Source organism: Phyllopteryx taeniolatus, chromosome 15 (genome assembly GCF_024500385.1).
Source record: "Phyllopteryx taeniolatus isolate TA_2022b chromosome 15, UOR_Ptae_1.2, whole genome shotgun sequence".
NCBI lineage: Eukaryota > Metazoa > Chordata > Actinopteri > Syngnathiformes > Syngnathidae > Phyllopteryx > Phyllopteryx taeniolatus.
The window spans coordinates 20293688-20310951 of NC_084516.1; the positions used below are offsets into that span (position 1 = coordinate 20293688).

Sequence of the window (17264 nt, forward strand, 5' to 3'; positions counted from 1 at the left end):
TCATTCATTACAGATAGGTCGCAAAGCAATAGTCAGTCATTCATTCTGCTCTGACCCCAGTTGTGCTTTGCTGACAATGATTAGCAGTCAACTGTAGCATAATGACCTAATGACTTGAATTGTAAACAAGGATGGTAATAGGATGTACAAAGGACAGTAAAGGTGGTAGATAGATAACAGATCACAAGACTAAGTGCATGTTCATATAGCATTTTAGCAGCGGCAGCAATATATTGCTTCAACAATAAAACGTCACATGAATTTACAGAAGCAATGAGATGTGAAAATAAAGCCTTGTTATCGAAAAACTGCGGGTACATCAAGCCGAGGGATGAATGATTTTATTACAATACATGCAGTATATTATTAGATGTATATTCGTAAATTGAGCCGAATATATTGAACCCAAATCAGTGTGTGGCACGAGGCCTCAAATGTACATCACGATACAATGAATTGAGGCCGCTTGCACAATCTAATGAGATCAAATACAAGTGCTGTGTCAAATATTCTTCCTGTGATATGATGCGATATTAATGCTCACTTTTGATTCGGTACGGGCCGAGAGGAATTGATGTAAAATGGTTTATTGTGGTTATAGTTTGCAATGGTGTAGAACTGTACCGTCGTCCGAGGTCACTACATTGTGCAAGTGGTGAAAAGAAAAAGATTGATGTTGTAGCACCTCAGTGTACAATGAAGCTTATGGACAATGATTTGGGCTGAGGTAAGTACTCGCTAATACGGCTTTCTTTGACAGTTCCGAGTATGTTTGACTGTGAAATACTGTATGTATTTACTCTATGATATGATCTGTGGTCATTGTGACGAAGACTGCAGTGTGCGAATTCAGCATTAACAATTGGCTTCCTGTATTGCAATATCCATTATCAGCCATCATCCACCATTACCTCTTCATTCTAAAATACACACTATTTTTATTTGAACGCTGGGCCGAACATTTGCTTTCTTTTTGGAAGGAGACCAAAAGTGTCACTCATTCCAAACCCGCCTTAAGAGACATGAAGACAAAATATGTAGACATTTGAGTTTTGCTTGAATCTAACGCGTGCACATACTGTAAGCACCCAAATGTGGTTCCTGTCCTGTTCCTGCATGTAGTTTCTTTCGATTGGCTTGTTAAAAGAGTTGTTGGAATTCCAATTGTGAGAATGCATATCGTAGTCATGAATGGCGTTCCTTGCCATCATTTATTTGGTTGATGACGCTGTCAGCTATGTTTCACACGATAAGGCTGCTGCCATTATATCACTATGAACATTTGACCTCTTCAGGAACTAGAAAAAGTATCACGGTTTTGAACAAACATGCATGTTTCCCCTTTATGTCCTTTCAGGGTTTCTGTAACTGAGTGCAAAGAAAAGGGATAGTTCGTGTTATGTCCAATAACACGCGGGCAACTGTTGACATTTTCAACACGCCAACATCGTGACACTTTACGACACGAACTATCGTAACACTTGTAGCGCTACGTCTCGCGGCCGTATGCTTGGGGGCCTGGCACCCGTTCGATACGACCCGTTCGTGTTGCGGTTGAAGAGGCATTTTGGGGTAAATGAGAGAAGACAATTCTTAATTGATGCCCAGATGGGAACTTCAGGTGTTAAAGCATCATTCAGCAGCTTGCTTGAAAAAGGGAAATAACAAATACATTGACAAAAATGTGTGGTTTGTTTTGGTTTTTTGAAAACCATGTTTTTGGAGCACCAGATTAAAAATAGACATATAGTCGACAGAATTGTTTCACACGTGCTTCCGGGCGGCATGACCTTTGCGACCTATCAGGGATGGATTGCTCTCCTACGGAGCCTCGAGAAAACCTTTCTGTTATTTAACAACGGCAGAGCGGTTGAGAAAACAGTAAAGGGCTTGATTAATTATTCTATTTCTTCTAAGCGAGACAGAATGGCAGCCATAATTAATATTTCAACTGATAAATTGATAGATGTGCTGTCCAGTACTGCGCTGGGCCTCCCAAATTATGATAAAACATTGCTTCAAATGGTAGAGTGTAAAAGCTACATGATTACATGACCTCCGTACTTACACAACAATGAGCTTATTTTAATGAGCCTAAATTAGACAGCGTGACGCGGTAATGGGCGGCACGGTGGACGACCGGTTAGAGCGTCAGCCTCACAGTTCTGAGGACCCGGGTTCAATCCCCGGCCCCGCCTGTGCGGACTTTGCATGTTCTCCCCGTCGTGCCTGCGTGGCTTTTCTCCGGGCACTCCGCTTTCCTCCCACATCCCCAAAAAAACATGCATGAATTGGAGACTCTAAATTGCCCGTAGGCGTGACTGTGAGTACGAATGGTTGTTTTTTTGTATGTATGTGCCCTGCGATTGGCTGGCAACCGGTTCAGGGCGGACCCCGCCTCCTGCCCGATGACAGCTGGGATAGGCTCCGGCACGCCCGCGACCCGCGTGAGGAGAAGCGGCTCAGAAGATGGATGGATGGATGGATGGTGAAAGTTCAGACACAGTTAACATGATGATTGAGGGACTGTCTAATGAATGGACTTTTCTGTTGCTCGGACTAATGGCACAGATGTGAAATGGATAGTGCGCTGCCGTCTACTTGCTGCCTATCCATTATTTTTCGCAAAATCGCTCAAAGACAACCCAACCAAACCTGTGAGAAAATGCCTTCCAGGTTTGATTCCCAGTCTGTACCTTTCGAAGTGACTACTATCTGTGTACAACAATTTACTACATCCACTCAATTGATCCTCCTCAACCACACGTTCCACTGGATTAATTTGGATTCTTTTTTTTTTTTCAAAAAACAATGTACCTTTTGGCGTACATCTGGCGGTGCAACCCCACACAAGTTTTTGTCCTTAGTAGTTCATCACTTTTCTGCCAAACAAAAAGTACCCGGCGCCTATTGTTTCCAAACGTAATGAAATTGTCTATGGCAGGTGTCGGCAATTATCCTCCTGCTGTGGCTCTCGGGTGATTTTAAGATTACTGTAAATGCAATGGCCCTATTCAATTGTGCTTCGAAGACTAACGTTGTTTCGCTCCATAGAAGTAGAAGGATACGTTGAACAATGTCAAGGAAAATCACTGCTTGCATCTTCCTCTGCTGGTATATGTTAGCAGGTCATCCATGGTGAATTTTCACGCATCCACCACAGCACGCGCGCAGTTTTGCAAATGTACTACAGTTCACTTCCAAGTCGGGGGTGTCGCTACGGCTGGTGTCGGCTAGGACACCACAGTGGCCATTTCCGGTAGCCATTTTGACTTTCCTTTCAGTAACAAGGAACAAAGCAGCAACAATGGCTACCGTGGAACAGTGTCTGCTCGAATGACCAGATGATACGTTTAATGATGCTGCCAAATCGATCAAAGAAGGCTGGGGCGTCGGTGGTATGTGGAACCAAGGGGAAGGCTGAGTATGTCATCACAGAAATGGACCAATCACGAGAGATGATCTCCGCGGCGTTCAACATGCAGCGACAATCTTTGCCGTGTGCGCGTCAAGCTACGCAGAGGGGCCGCGCGCGCCAATTCGTCGGCCACGTGATGCAATGCGGCCGTTGTCGGCCGTTCAAAATGTTTTTGTTTCACGCAGAAATTACATTTTGCGTTCCTGCGTACAGGTAAAACAACAATAAGGATATATGTAATATTATGCTCACTTTGGATTTCAAAGGATCTTTGTGGATCTTTTTTTTTCTGTGGGAGGCAGGCCAAATGGCTTTTGGAGTATGTAAGGGTGCCCGCCCGTCGTCTATGGCTGAGTCTGTCGAAGTTGGTGCTGAGGCCCGTGTAGTAAGTAGCTGCTGATGGCGGTGGGCATAAAGGAGCGCCTGAAGCATACATTCATTTTGATGTGCTTCAAAGTACTTCAATTGTTGCCGTACACGTAGTTTGTGAAACGAAAAACTGAAACTATTTATTGTATTTCCAATCGACGCTTGGATTCATGTAGTAAAAGTGATGTGTGTCCAATCACTTGCCTGCACTCCTTCAAATTAAAACGAAATGATCTTGTACCATAGCCATGCAACCAATCACAGACATACTGCCATCTAACCAAAATCATTTAGACAGGTCATTCGTCCATGTGTGTTAATTCATTGTCTCGAACTTCAAATTCCGGTCAGCTCGAAAAATGATTCCGCCGTTTATGATGGAATGCTCTCCGCATGAACGATTAAAGACGTTATATTGATATACGGCAACTGCCTTTTTCCTTGACTCTTCGTCAAGGAGCAGGAAACAGGATGTGACTTCAAGGTCCACGTTCTCACTTTAAGGCACTCTCATTAGTCTGTCTGATGGAAGCACATTACAGCTTGCACTGTGATTAAATCAGAACAGTCCCTGTGGGCAATAAAAACATGAATTACTGTGCGCCGCTGCTCCTGTGATGTCATAAGGATGTGTATTTATTAGACATATTTGTTTAGCAGAGCTCCTCCCAAAATACTTCTATATGCTTTAAAGTCTGGTACGTTTGCATCTTTGATGGCGGAGGTGTTTCTGCAGATCATCGGAACAATGAGCATTCGCTTTGCGATTTCGTGGCATGATCTTTGGCGTAGTTTCACATTTTTGTGTCACTGTCTCCATTGCAGCGATGCAGTGTTAAGACAGCCAAGACAAGTGAAGCAACATTTAAAAGGCAGCAGGCATTTTCAGAGCAGAAAGTACATGAAGGCTGTGAAAGAAATACGATATCATGCTATTTTTATGAAAATCTATATTTTTGAGTCATCGAATTAAGGTTTTACCGCTATTTGTCTTGAATTGTAGCGAATAGTTCATTGTGTTGTAGTCTCTTGTCGATTGATTTGCTTGGAAGCAAATATTGCAATTTCAATTCCAGAAGCTCAATTTAGCAAGCTTAGTCGTCCCATTGAATGTGTGCTTGGTGTTGCAAATATGGTCCCTGACTACAACGCGGGCCTCTCTGCCAGCTATTGGCCTGTTATTCTGCATACAGCCATTAGACGAGCCATTGTGAGCTATATTTAGCTCGAGTAGATTCAGTGGAAATGTGCTGCAAAGTGCAGGATTGGTTGTGTGATTCAACACTGAAAACAATGTACTTGGTTAAATACACTTTAGTCTTGCTCTTGTATTGTGCAGGTCCTCTCTGGGTCAGTGTTGATGCGGCTTTATCGGATTTTCTCTTTTATCGATTGGAGGTTGACCGTTGGGGGTTGTTGTTTACTACGACATTTGAAGATCCCAACTGTAGAACGACCACACAGATTGGAGAAGTCTTTCAATGCAACCAGTTTCTGGATGTCCATTAACTGTAAAATGTGCTCTCGCATGGAAAGTCCTCCCAAGCGGACCACAATAGCGACCAATTTGTGCCAAGTGCCAATCTGCATCATAATGAGAGACACACTGGTTGCTCAAATGCCTTGTGTGACACGAGCGGAAGGATTTCTGGACGTTAGCGTCCCGTGATTAGGATTCAGGAAATGAGTTCACCTTGGTCATTAAAGAGTTGCTATCTCTACCCAGACACTTGAATAGGCACTTCCCTTAATGTAGACTGATGATTGAAGATGAGGACAAGGCAGAGAGAAGTAACTGGGAGTCTGATTCTCCCTCATGTTTCTGATTGGTACTAATATAAGACCTCCCACAACCGCCGTTACAGCTGATTGTCTGGTACATTGAGGCACTTTTCTTGTGGCCATTAGCAGCCATATTACTTAGCCTTTACGCGATCAGGATGTTTGGGGCCGATCATTGACCAGCGAATTTTAAAAAAACGATAACCGATCACAAGAGGGAGAAATGTGTCTATTTAAATGACCTGTTCATTTACTGTATATACGTGTGTACTGAATTGCTCCCAAAAATATATTTACAATAAATAATGTATCTTTGTTCCTCTATTTATGCCCGTGAAGCATAGTGACAGACAGAACAAATGCGTGGTCTTCTAATAGATGGCAGGCAGCGCAGACAGTCATTACTGTGTATCCACTTTTTGTGCCATTTTTGTTTGTCGGTGTGCCGTGAGATTTGTCAATTGTAAAAGATGTTCCTTGGCTCCATAAAGGTTGGAAATCGCTGCTCTAGTCACATCGTGTATTCGAATCAGTCAGCTCAAACCAACATTACAACATGACAGAAATGATGGCTGCTAACTTACTGTCATTAAATGACTGTATTTTTAATGAAATGACTTCACCCGCACCGAAACCTTAGAGCATGATTCGACAGAACGGCGGCATGCCCAACCGTTCGGGATACCGCTAGCTTGCTAGGCACATAACATTTTATTGCCTGCTTGCGAGCCATATCATATTAAAAGGAAGTGAACATACGTACCTCAAGCGAGCCTAAACGAACGTCCTCTCCTGTCCTGAGCACCGGTGACCACCAACACACGCTTTTCTCCATTTTGTCCTCATAATACTGTCGCCGCGCTCCACTCTTGTTGTCGGTAACGAGTGTATCCGGTCGCATTTGAGTTGACAAGATAAAGCCCAATAAATCGGAAAAAACGGGAATACAAGATTTCATTTCGGTAGTCACAAATAGCAAATTTGTCTTGTAGTTTGATCCGGGCATTACATGTCGTCTGTCTCAGACGTGTTGTCTGTTCCAGACCGCCGACATATTATTTTGGTTTTTTTTAAATAACTTTTTTGGCCGTCAGATATTGCCAATACTACGTCAAAAGACATGCGACAAGGCTAAAAATAAACTAGCTTTTGGATTCAAATATACTGTGCACACAGCGACGCGGAGTAAATGTTTTTTTGCGGAGCTGATCAATGACGTCATTGATCGGATCGGCGAATTATGACATTAAAGCCGATCATCATAAAATCCTAATTATCGGCCGATACCGATAAGCCCGATAAAATCGGTGTAAAGTCTAATATTACTGTACAGTACAAAATTCATGTTTTGTACTTTTTCCGTGGCCTAAAACGCGCAGTACAATACAAAGTTATTGTCAATAAATATAAAAAAGCTTGAAAAGTTTCAAAATGTTACCGCTGGTGTTCTTGATGTAGGCAGTGATGATGTAGTCAACACAGGCGAGCTGTGAGGAATAAATGCTTCCTAGTTCCAACTCTGTTGTCATAGATGAACGGCTTGACGATCAAAAAAACGTACTGTAGCAAAAATAGCAGAGACTTGCTTGTCGTATTCCTTTTTCCGTTAATGCCACAGCCAGCTACAGTATGTGAGCACTCTCTGTGGCGCAGAGCACAATGCTAGATACGCTACTGTAATCGATCAACTCCTGCCGTCGTGGCAGCCACGTAGAAATGTTGCCACATTCAACATGGCCACCACATAAGCACATCTGTTAGTTGGATCTAGTCATATTGGCTATCTATGACCCGGGAACACGTGTCTTCCCAGTCTCTGCCTGTATTGTGCCGCAGCACCGGTAAGCAGCGGCCAATTTCGGCAGTTTAAGTGACAAAGGGAAACTATTTTTAGACACATTGTTTGGTCCTGACAGTCCGTTGGATCCCTTATATCAGGGTCCATTTTATCGAGATTCCACTGTACGCCCGTTCACAGATTGCTAATTTGAAACTATCCTCTGTTATTTGCTGAAAAACGGACCGATTTGCGGTTTTTGTCCTTGTGTCAAAAGCCATGCCTATAAAAAAAAACAATATTTCTTTGGCGCCATCTTGTGGCTTCTTGGTACCAAGGCACTAAGTTGAAGTTAAGGGAGGAGCTTCACGATGTCAAGCAAGTACATCACAAACCTGATTGTGGGAATGCATGACTTCCTCGCTCGTCATTATTCGTGGCAGACCTCTTGCACTAACCCTCCTGGGGCAACATTGTACAGTTCTACATCACTGCAAACTCAACTGAATGCTTGACTTTCAACATTTCCACTTTGAAATCAGAACGGACAAGAGGCAGATGCCGCAATTAATAATGGCTGCTCCTCTGTTACTATAGTGACAGTGTCACCCCTGTGATTGTTGGCATATGTCGTGGGAAGAAAGTCGGTTCTGCCCACACGTCTGAACAGCACTGATTCTGTCCTGCTGTAAACTTCCATTTTGGCACGGCATGATGACAGTGGACGATGCGGATTTATACGGACGACCGACGGGTTCTTCATTGTATGTGGGAGGAATTTATGATCTTGCTCCACACCGATGAGCTCCCTGTCTTTAACACCCCTCCTTATCGTGCTCCACCTTCACCTCAGAGTCCCTGTGCTTTTAGCCTTCTTGCCCCCCAAGCCTTTTTGTCTTTGTCTCTTTTCCCTCCAACCAGCACCATCTTCTTTCCAAGCATTTACTGCGGGCAAGCAACAAGCTGCCATCTTCTGTCCTCATCCTTTCCCTCACAATCCTATCCATCACATCCCCTTCAGTGTCCATCTTTTATCCTTATTCCTCATAGCACTTCGATTCCACAGCCAGCTTTCTTTCCCCACCCTTTTGCCGCTTCCTCTCAACTTGTTGGTCTCACTCTCATTGGTCCTCTCAGTTTGTCCAGAAAACCATGTAATACTCTCTTAAAAAGGTTACTTTTCCTCCAACTCAACTACTGTAAATAAAACAAAAGGAATTGTGTGATGATAAATCGGCTATTTGTGTATCTTTTCAGTCTGGTTTTTATAAGGGTATGGCCGGATCTCAGGTGACCTTATCTAGCCTGGTGAACCAGTCCAGAGCTATGCTAGAAGAGCAAGCCCGTCACCTTCTGACTGAGTCGGAGCGGCAAACTATGGGCTACTACTTGGAAGAGTACCGGGACGGACATATTGGCGTGGAGCAGCTGGTCATGGCGTTATTCGAGCTGCTCAACACAAATGCAAAGGTGAGAGACAAAGGAGCCAAAGAAAGGATAAAAAGGTCAAGTTAAAAAAAACACCAAGGTCCATGCGGCGGAGCAGGTTATTTGCTTCATTATGTGAATCTTTGGAGATTTCTGCAGGGGTTATTTGTTGATATCCCGTTCTGTTTTGTTTTTCCTTCCACTACTTTTTTTGTCAGTATTATAAATAAACAAGAAAACCAAGGCTCAAGGCTCAAGTAGAAAGCTTTTTCCGATGCCTTGTACTATATTAAGAACTACAACGTCTGACACTTTTTACAGTTTCAGGTTTTTTTCTGAACTGTAGAAAATGTTGGCAGAATCAATGGTAGGTTAAAAAAAATGGGTCACAATCAAATTTGTTAGTCAGTACTTGTCTTTGTTAAGACTTTAAGGGCAATTGTTCACTGTTAACATTGGAACGCATTTTATGATCACTGAATGGCACACATATATTGACAATCACACTAATCAATCATGGAAAAGGGATTTTTAATTTACTGAAGAAATGTGATTATTTAATATTGTATTCTGTGTTTGCATTTATTTCGATTGTTCGTGATGCAGAACAATGGAATGTGCGCAGGAATGTATGAGTGACGGGAGCTGATATGACTGTAAATTGAAAGACGGCACAGTAACCAGGGTTATGAGCAGATTAGTGTGCCGATATGATATATACTGGTAGTGCAGTGATTTCGTGGTTAGGATGTTTGCCTCACATTTAACGCCTGGCTTCGAATCTTGGCTCAAGTCCTCCTGTGTGGGGTTTGCATCAAACCTTCGATTATACATCCTGTATAGTCCTCATATTGTCATTACAACTTTATCCATACCAGGGGTGTCAAACTCATTTTAGTTTCCGGGCCACATTCAGCCCAATTTGATCTCAAGTGAGCTGGACTAGTATATATGAGGCTGAATAAGCTATGAATAATTAATGCAGCCCTATGGGGGGCACAAGTCAGTGCAAACTGTAGGCCGGTCCCAAGCCCGGATAAATGCAGAGGGTTGCGTTAGGAAGGCCATCCGGCTTAAAACCTTGCCGAACAAATATGAGCGTTCATCCAAAGAATTCCATACCGGATCGGTCGTGGCCCGGGTTAACAACGTCCGCCACCGGCGCCGTCAACCTGCAGGGCGCTGTTGGAAATTCAGCTACTGTGGATCGAAGTCAAAGAAGAAGAAGAGGTGGAAAGCGGGTTCTTCGGCAGAAAGAGAAGAGGAAAGCACAGAGCCTAGAACTGAATGTGGGGACTTTGAATGTTGGGACTATGACAGGAAAATCTCGGGAGTTGGTTGACATGATGATTAGCAGAAAGGTTGATATAGTGTGTGTCCAGGAGACCAGGTGGAAAGGCAGTAAGGCTAGAAGTTTAGGGACAGGGTTTAAATGATTTGACCATGGTGTAGATGGGAAGAGAAATGGAGTCGGGGTTATTTTAAAAGAAGAGTTGGCTAAGAATGTCTTGGAGGTGAAAAGAGTAGCAGATCGAATGATGAGGCTGAAACTTGAATTTGAGGGTGTTGTGTATCATGTGATTAGTGGCTATGCCCCACAGGTAGAATGCGACCTAGAGGTGAAAGAGAAATTCTGGAAGGAGCTAGACGAAGTAGTTCTGAGCATCCCAGACAGAGAGAGAGTCGTGATTGGTGCAGATTGTAATGGACATGTTGGTGAAGGAAATGGGGGTGATGAAGAAGTGATGGGTAAGTACGGCATCCAGGAAAGGAACTTGGAGGGACAGATGGTGGTAGACTTTGCAACAAGGATGCAAATGGCTGTAGTGAACACTTTTTTCCAGAAGAGGCACGAACATAGGGTGTCCTACAAGAGCGGAGGTAGAAGCACGCAGGTGGATTACATCTTGTGCAGACGATGTCATCTGAAGGAGGTTACCAACTGTAACGTTGTGGTAGGGAAGAGTGTGGCTAGACAGCAAAGGATGGTGGTGTGTAAGATGATGGTGGTGGTGGGGAGGAAGATTAGGAAGACAAAGGCAGGGAAGAGAACCATGTGGTGGAAGCTGAGACAGGACGAGTGTTGTGCAGCTTTTCGGGAAGAGGTGAGACAGGCTCTCGGTGGACGGGAGGAGCTTTCAGAAGACTGGACCACTGCAGCCAAGGTGATCAGAGAGGCAGGCAGGAGAGTACTTGGTGTATCTTCTGGCAGGAAAGGAGAGAAGGAGACTTAGCTCGGTGGAACATCACAGTACAGGAAATCATACAAGGAAAACGGTTAGCTAAGAAGAAGTGGGACACTGAGAGGACCGAGGAGAGGCGAAAGGAATACATTGAGATGCGACACAGGGCAAAGGTAGAGGTGGCAAAGGCCAAACAAGAGGCATATGATGACATGTATGGCAGGTTGGACACTAAAGAAGGAGAAAAGGATCTATACAGGCTGGCCAGACAGAGGGATAGAGATGGGAAGGATGTGCAGCAGGTTAGGGTGATTAAGGATAGAGATGGAAATATGTTGACTGGTGCCGGCAGTGTGCTAGCTAGATGGAAAGAATACTTCGAGGAGTTGACGAATGAGGAAAATGAGAGAGAAGGGAGAGTAGAAGAGGCAAGTGTGGTGGACCAGGAAGTGGCAATGATTAGTAAGGGGGAAGTTAGAAATGCATTAAAGAGGATGAAAAATGGAAAGGCAGTTGGTCCTGATGACATTCCTGTGACATTCTTGGAGAGGTGACTGTGGAGTTTTTGACCAGCTTGTTCAATAGAATTCTAGCGGGTGAGAAGATGCCTGAGGAATGGAGGAAAAGTGTACTGGTGCCCATTTTTAAGAACAAAGGTGATGTGCAGAGCTGTGGGAACTATAGAGGAATAAAGTTGATGAGCCACACAATGAAGTTATGGGAAAGAGTAGTGGAGGCTAGACTCAGGACAGAAGTGAGTATTTGCGAGCAACAATATGGTTTCATGCCTAGAAAAAGTACCACAGATGCATTATTTGCCTTGAGGATGTTGATAGAAAAGTACAGAGAAGGTCACAAGGAGCTACATTGTGTCTTTGTAGATCTAGAGAAAGCCTATGACAGAGTGCCCACAGAGGAACTGTGGTACTGCATGTGGTAGTCTGGAGTGGGAGAGAAGAATAATACAGGACATGTACGAGGGCAGCAGAACAGGGGTGAGGTGTGCTGTTGGTGTGACAGACGAATTTAAGGTGGAGGTGGGACTGGATCAGGGATCAGCCCTGAGCCCCTTCCTGTTTGCAGTGGTGTTGGACAGGCTGACAGATGAGGTTAGACTGGAATCCCCGTGGACCATGATGTTTGCAGAAGACATTGTGATCTGCAGTGAAAGCAGGGAGCAGGTGGAGGAACAGTTAGAAAGATGGAGGCAAGCACTGGAATGAAGATTAGCCGAAGTAAAACAGAATATATGTGCATGAATGAGAGGGGTGGTGGGGGTAGAGTGAGGCTACAGGGAGAAGAGATAGCAAGGGTGGAGGACTTGAAATACTTGGGGTCAACCGTCCAGAGCAATGGTGAGTGTGGTCGGGAAGTGAAGAAACGGGTCCAAGCAGGTTGGAACGGGTGGAGGAAGGTGTCAGGTGTGTTATGTGACAGAAGAGTCTCTGCTAGGAGGAAGGGCAACGTTTATAAAACAGTGGTGAGGCCAGCCATGATGGACGGATTAGAGACAGTGGCACTGAAGAGACAACAGGAAGCAGAGCTGGAGGTGGCGGAAATGAAGATGTTGAGGTTCGCTCTCGGAGTGACCAGGTTGGATCAAATTAGAAATGAGCTCATCAGAGGGAGATGTTTTGGAGACAAAGTTAGAGAGAGCAGACTTGGATGGTTTGGACACGTCCAGAGGAGAGAGAGTGAGTATATTGGTAGAAGGATGATGAGGATGGAGCTGCCAGGCAATTGAGCTCGAGGAAGACCAAAAGAGAAGGTTGATGGATGTCGTGAGGGAAGAAGACATGATGGCAGTTGGTGTTGGAGAGGAGGATGCAGGAGATAGGCTCTCATGGAAAAGGATGACGCGCTGTGGCGACCCCTCAAGGGACAAGCCCAAAGGAAAAGAAGAAGAAGCTATGAATAATTATTCCAAAATGTTCCCATTGTTTCGGTGCAAATAATTACAAGTACATTTGGAATATATTCACATGAATTGATTATTATCTTGTTGCAAATCATATGAGTAATCAGAATTCTTGAAAGAAAAAGGATTGCAATTTCAACAGTATAAGGAATCTTTTTCATTTACACGTGCAACCTACAGATCAAGGTGGATCTAAATACTGTATGTACCATTTATAAAACAACTCTGTTGAACTGTAGAAGTTATTTTAAATTCACATAAATTTCCACAGCCATCTGGAAATCTTGACCTCAACTGACTCATCGCACCATCCATATTTAACTGGTAACTATTCAGTGTATAGTTGTCCGCCTAAATTGTAAATGTATACAGAAAATATGTACAAGTTGTGGCAGTGAAAGAAAAAAAACATAAAAAGGGTTCTACCAAACATATCTTGTAAACTGAAGTTGTTGACTGAGATTTTTCAATATTCAGTGGCTTAAAATATGGAGGTTTTCACAGAACTGTAGTGCAAAGGTGCCCCAGCATTTTATAGGGAAATAGGCTTGCTCTGCTCCGGAAACTTGGCATCTTTTAGCCTTCACAAGTGCCTCAATATCAGAATGTCATTTAAGTCATCAGTTCTCTCTCCGATGGATACAGTTAGCAACAACAGTTACTTAAATTGAAAAACTGCAGTGAATGTGTTCTCTATCGAGCAGGAGACTGGAAGTCGAAACCTACGCTTCTAAAATACATGACGACGGTTCAATAAGTTAGAGGTCTATTTTTCTAAAAATATAGGTGAGATTCAGAATTGTACAACTTCAGCTTCCAAAGAACAACATACACTCCTCCCAAAAAAGGGCATTTTAGGACCAGCAAGCAGAATACTCCCAACGTTTTGTGAGTAGTGTCCAAGTGATAAACTAGTGTTCCATTATGTGGCATGTGCATGTTTCAATCACAGTTTCTTTTTCTCTAGATCCCCTAAAGACTTTTAATTGCAGGTTTACGTCTACCATCATTGTCTTCCCGCAGTTCTCTCTGCTGTCAGAAGTGCGAGGCCTGGTCAGCCCGCAGGACCTGGAGCGTTTTGATGGACTCGTGTTACGCCGTGAAATTCAGGCTCTCAAAGCAAGACAGGGCACAGCAGGAGCGCCTCCACCACTCCAACCGGACTCTCTATCCGTGGTGTCATACCCTGACACTCTGACCTCGTCTTCAGGCAGCTTCGTGACTAACACCACTTTGAGCTCCGCCCGGGTACGTGGTACTGCTGAATAAAACAGCGTGAAGTAGATGACAAGGCACAATCTCTCTATGGTGTGTGTGTGTGTGTGTGTTGGGGGCATTTGGCAATGTCATGTCTTGCTACTTTCCTTTTGTAATGGCAAATATTGATACAGTTTGAAAAAGGATGTGTTTTGGTTCTACTGCTATAACCCTCTAATCTCCCCCTACCCCTGGTAGGAAAGGCTACTCTGGCTGATAGATATGATGGAGGTAGGAGTAACTTTTGAAAATGATGAAGCACCAACCCACACATGCTGGATGCACAGTGGGAGAAGGGCTTGTTCAATTCCCTGTGGGCAGATGTGTACGAGATGCCATGAGAAAAGGAACAAATCAAAACTGTTCATTATATTACAAAGAAGGGGTTCAAGTGAACATCAACTGGACAATTGTCTTCCATTTCGCTCCCGTAAAAGGATTTTTCATGTCTCAATTGTGTGCATTTGATCTCTTAGGACTGCCTTCCTCGATTCAGCACAATACATTCTTGTATTGGAAACCGATTAGATGGATTTCTTTTCCACTCTTTGTTTCTAACACGATCTGATCTGATGCACTTTCCATTGCAAATATATGCCTTGCAAATTCTTCCTGTGGGTACCTATATATAATTGTTGCATTTGGTTCTGCAGTGATATTTTTTGGATGCCGTGTTTTGGTCTCTGTGTTATTTTCTTTCCACAGTGGAAACTCCAAATTCCAGGTCATGTTTGCGGAGAGCATATTGCTTATGACCGAAAGTGAAAATACATCCATCGATCCATCCATTTTCTGTACCGCTTCTCCTCACTAGGGTGGCGGGCGTGCTTGAGAAGCGAGAAGCGGGGTACAGCCTCAACCAATCGCATTCATTATAATGATGGAAAATAAGGTTGGGGATTCAAATACGGGCTCCAACCTATCTGTGTGCAGTTTGTAGGTATATTCTCTTTGCCCTTGCGTTGTTTTTCTCCGAGTACTCCGGCTTCCTCCCACATTTAAAAAATATGTAGGTTCGGTTAATTGAAGACTAAATTGTCCATAGGTGTAAATGTGAGTCTGAATGCTTGTTTGTCTGTATATGCGATGGGCTGGCGAGCAGTCTAGGGTGAACCCCAGCTCTCGCCCAGAGTCAGCTGGGACAGGCTCCAGCTAAAGCAACCTTAATGAGGACAGACAGTTTAGGAAATGGATGGCTAGTTCCAACAGCATTTTATTTCTATCCATTTTCCATGCCGCTTCTCCTCACTAGGGTCGCGGGCGTGCTGGAGCCGATCTCAACCGACTCTGGGCGAGAGGCAGGGTGCGCCCTGAACTGGTCACCAGCCAATCGCAGGGCACAAACGACCATTCGGACTCACATTCACACCTACGGGCAACTTAGTCTTCAATTAACCTACCATGCATGTTTTTGGGATGTGGGAGGAAACTGGGCGGCACGGTGGACGACTGGTTAGAGCGTCAGCCTCACAGTTCTGAGGTGCGGGGTTCAATCCCCGTCCCCGCCTGTGTAGAGTTTGCATGTTCTCCCCGCGCCTGCGTGGGCTTTCTCCGGGCACTCCGGTTTCCTCCCACATCCCAAAAACATGCATGAATTGGAGACACTAAATTGCCCTTAGGCGTGAATGTGAGTGCGAAGGGTTGTTTGTTTTTATGTGCCCTGCGATTGGCTGGCAACCAGTTCAGGGTGTACCCCGCCTCCTGCCCGATGACAGTTGGGATAGGCTCCAGCACGCCCGCGACCCTTGTGAGGAGAAGCGGCTCAGAAAATGGATGGGATCGATGGGAGGAAACTGGAGTACCTGGCGAAAACCACACAGAGGAGGCCGGCTTTGAACTGGGTCCTCAGAACTGTGAGGCAGATGTGCTAACCAGTCGTCTACCGTGCCGCCCATTTTATTTCTAAATCGAGATAAATTTGAGTGTGAATTGCTGTTTGTATGTGCTCTGCAGTTGACTGGCGGCCAGTCTAAGGTTTACCCCGCCTATTGCACAAAGTCAGGTGGGAAAAGCTCACTTGGATGGACGGATGGATGAATGGAGAATAGGATGATGCAATATGTTTATCCCTTTTCACATATGCTCACCTCCCAGGTTAATGTAGTGTTCTTACCTCTGCAACCCTTCCGGGCGGCTTCGAGGAAATTCTGGTCCACCAGCCGCCGTCTCAGGAGGGGGAAGCAGTGCACCATCAACACTGTGTATAGTGGGGATGGGGCACTGCTGACCTCGACTCGGGACGTTGTGAATCGGTGGGGACAATATTTCGAAGACCTCCTCAATTCCACCGACACGCCTTCCCTTGAGGAAGCAGAGTCTGGGTTCTCTGAGGCGGGCTCTCCTATCTCTGGGGTTGAGGTCACTGAGGTGGTTAAAAAGCTCCTCTGTGGCAAGGCCCCGGGGGTGGATGAGATTCGCCCGGAGTTCCTAAAGGCTCTGGATGTTGTGGGGCTGTCCTGGTTGACACGCCTCTGCAACATCGCGTGGGCATTGGGGACAGTGCCTCTGGATTGAAAGACTGGGGTGGTGGTCCCCCTTTTTAAGAAGGGGGGACCGGAGGGTGTGTTCCAACTACAGGGGGATCACACTCCTCAGCCTCCCTGGTAAGGTCTATTCAGGAGTGCTGGAGAGGAGGGTCCGTCAGGAAGTTGAATCTCAGATTCAGGAGAAGCAGTGTGGTTTTCATCCTGGCCGTGGAACAGTGGACCAGCTCTTCAGCCTCGGCAGAGTCCTCAAGGGTGCATGTGAGTTCGCCCAACCAGTCTAGTGTTTTGTGGACTTGGAGAAGCCGTTCGACCGTGTCCCTCATGGATTCCTATGGAGGATGCTTCGGGAGTATGGGGTACCGAACCACCGGGCCATACGGGCTGTTCGGTCCGTGTACGACCGGAGTCAGAGTTTGGTACGCATTGCCGGCAGTAAGTCGGACTCGTTTACGGTGAGTGTTGGACTCCGCCAAGGCTGCCCATCACCGATTCTGTTCCTAACTTTTATGGACAGAATTTCTCGGCGCAGCCGAGGCGTCGTGGGGATCCGGTTTGGTGGCCTCAGAATTGCATCTCTGCTTTTTGCAGATGATGTGGTCCTGTTGGCTTCATCAAGCCGTGATCTCCAACTCTCACTGGAGCGGTC

The 17264-nt window shown here is 45.1% G+C and overlaps 1 protein-coding gene across 9 annotated transcripts in view; it reads left to right on the forward strand.

Annotated features, from left to right (window-relative positions):
- whrna (whirlin a) overlaps nt 1-17264 on the forward strand; it is a 150341-nt gene that overhangs the window by 113983 nt on the left and 19094 nt on the right. For 6 of the 9 annotated variants that reach the window (XM_061799053.1, XM_061799052.1, XM_061799048.1 and 3 more), the window contains 3 exons: nt 8604-8816; nt 13899-14123; nt 14331-14363. In XM_061799053.1, coding sequence (XP_061655037.1) covers nt 8604-8816; nt 13899-14123; nt 14331-14363 — 471 coding nt within the window. The remainder of the gene's footprint in view (nt 1-8603; nt 8817-13898; nt 14124-14330; nt 14364-17264) is intronic. The other 3 variants (XM_061799049.1, XM_061799056.1, XM_061799051.1) reach the window with 1 other exon arrangement.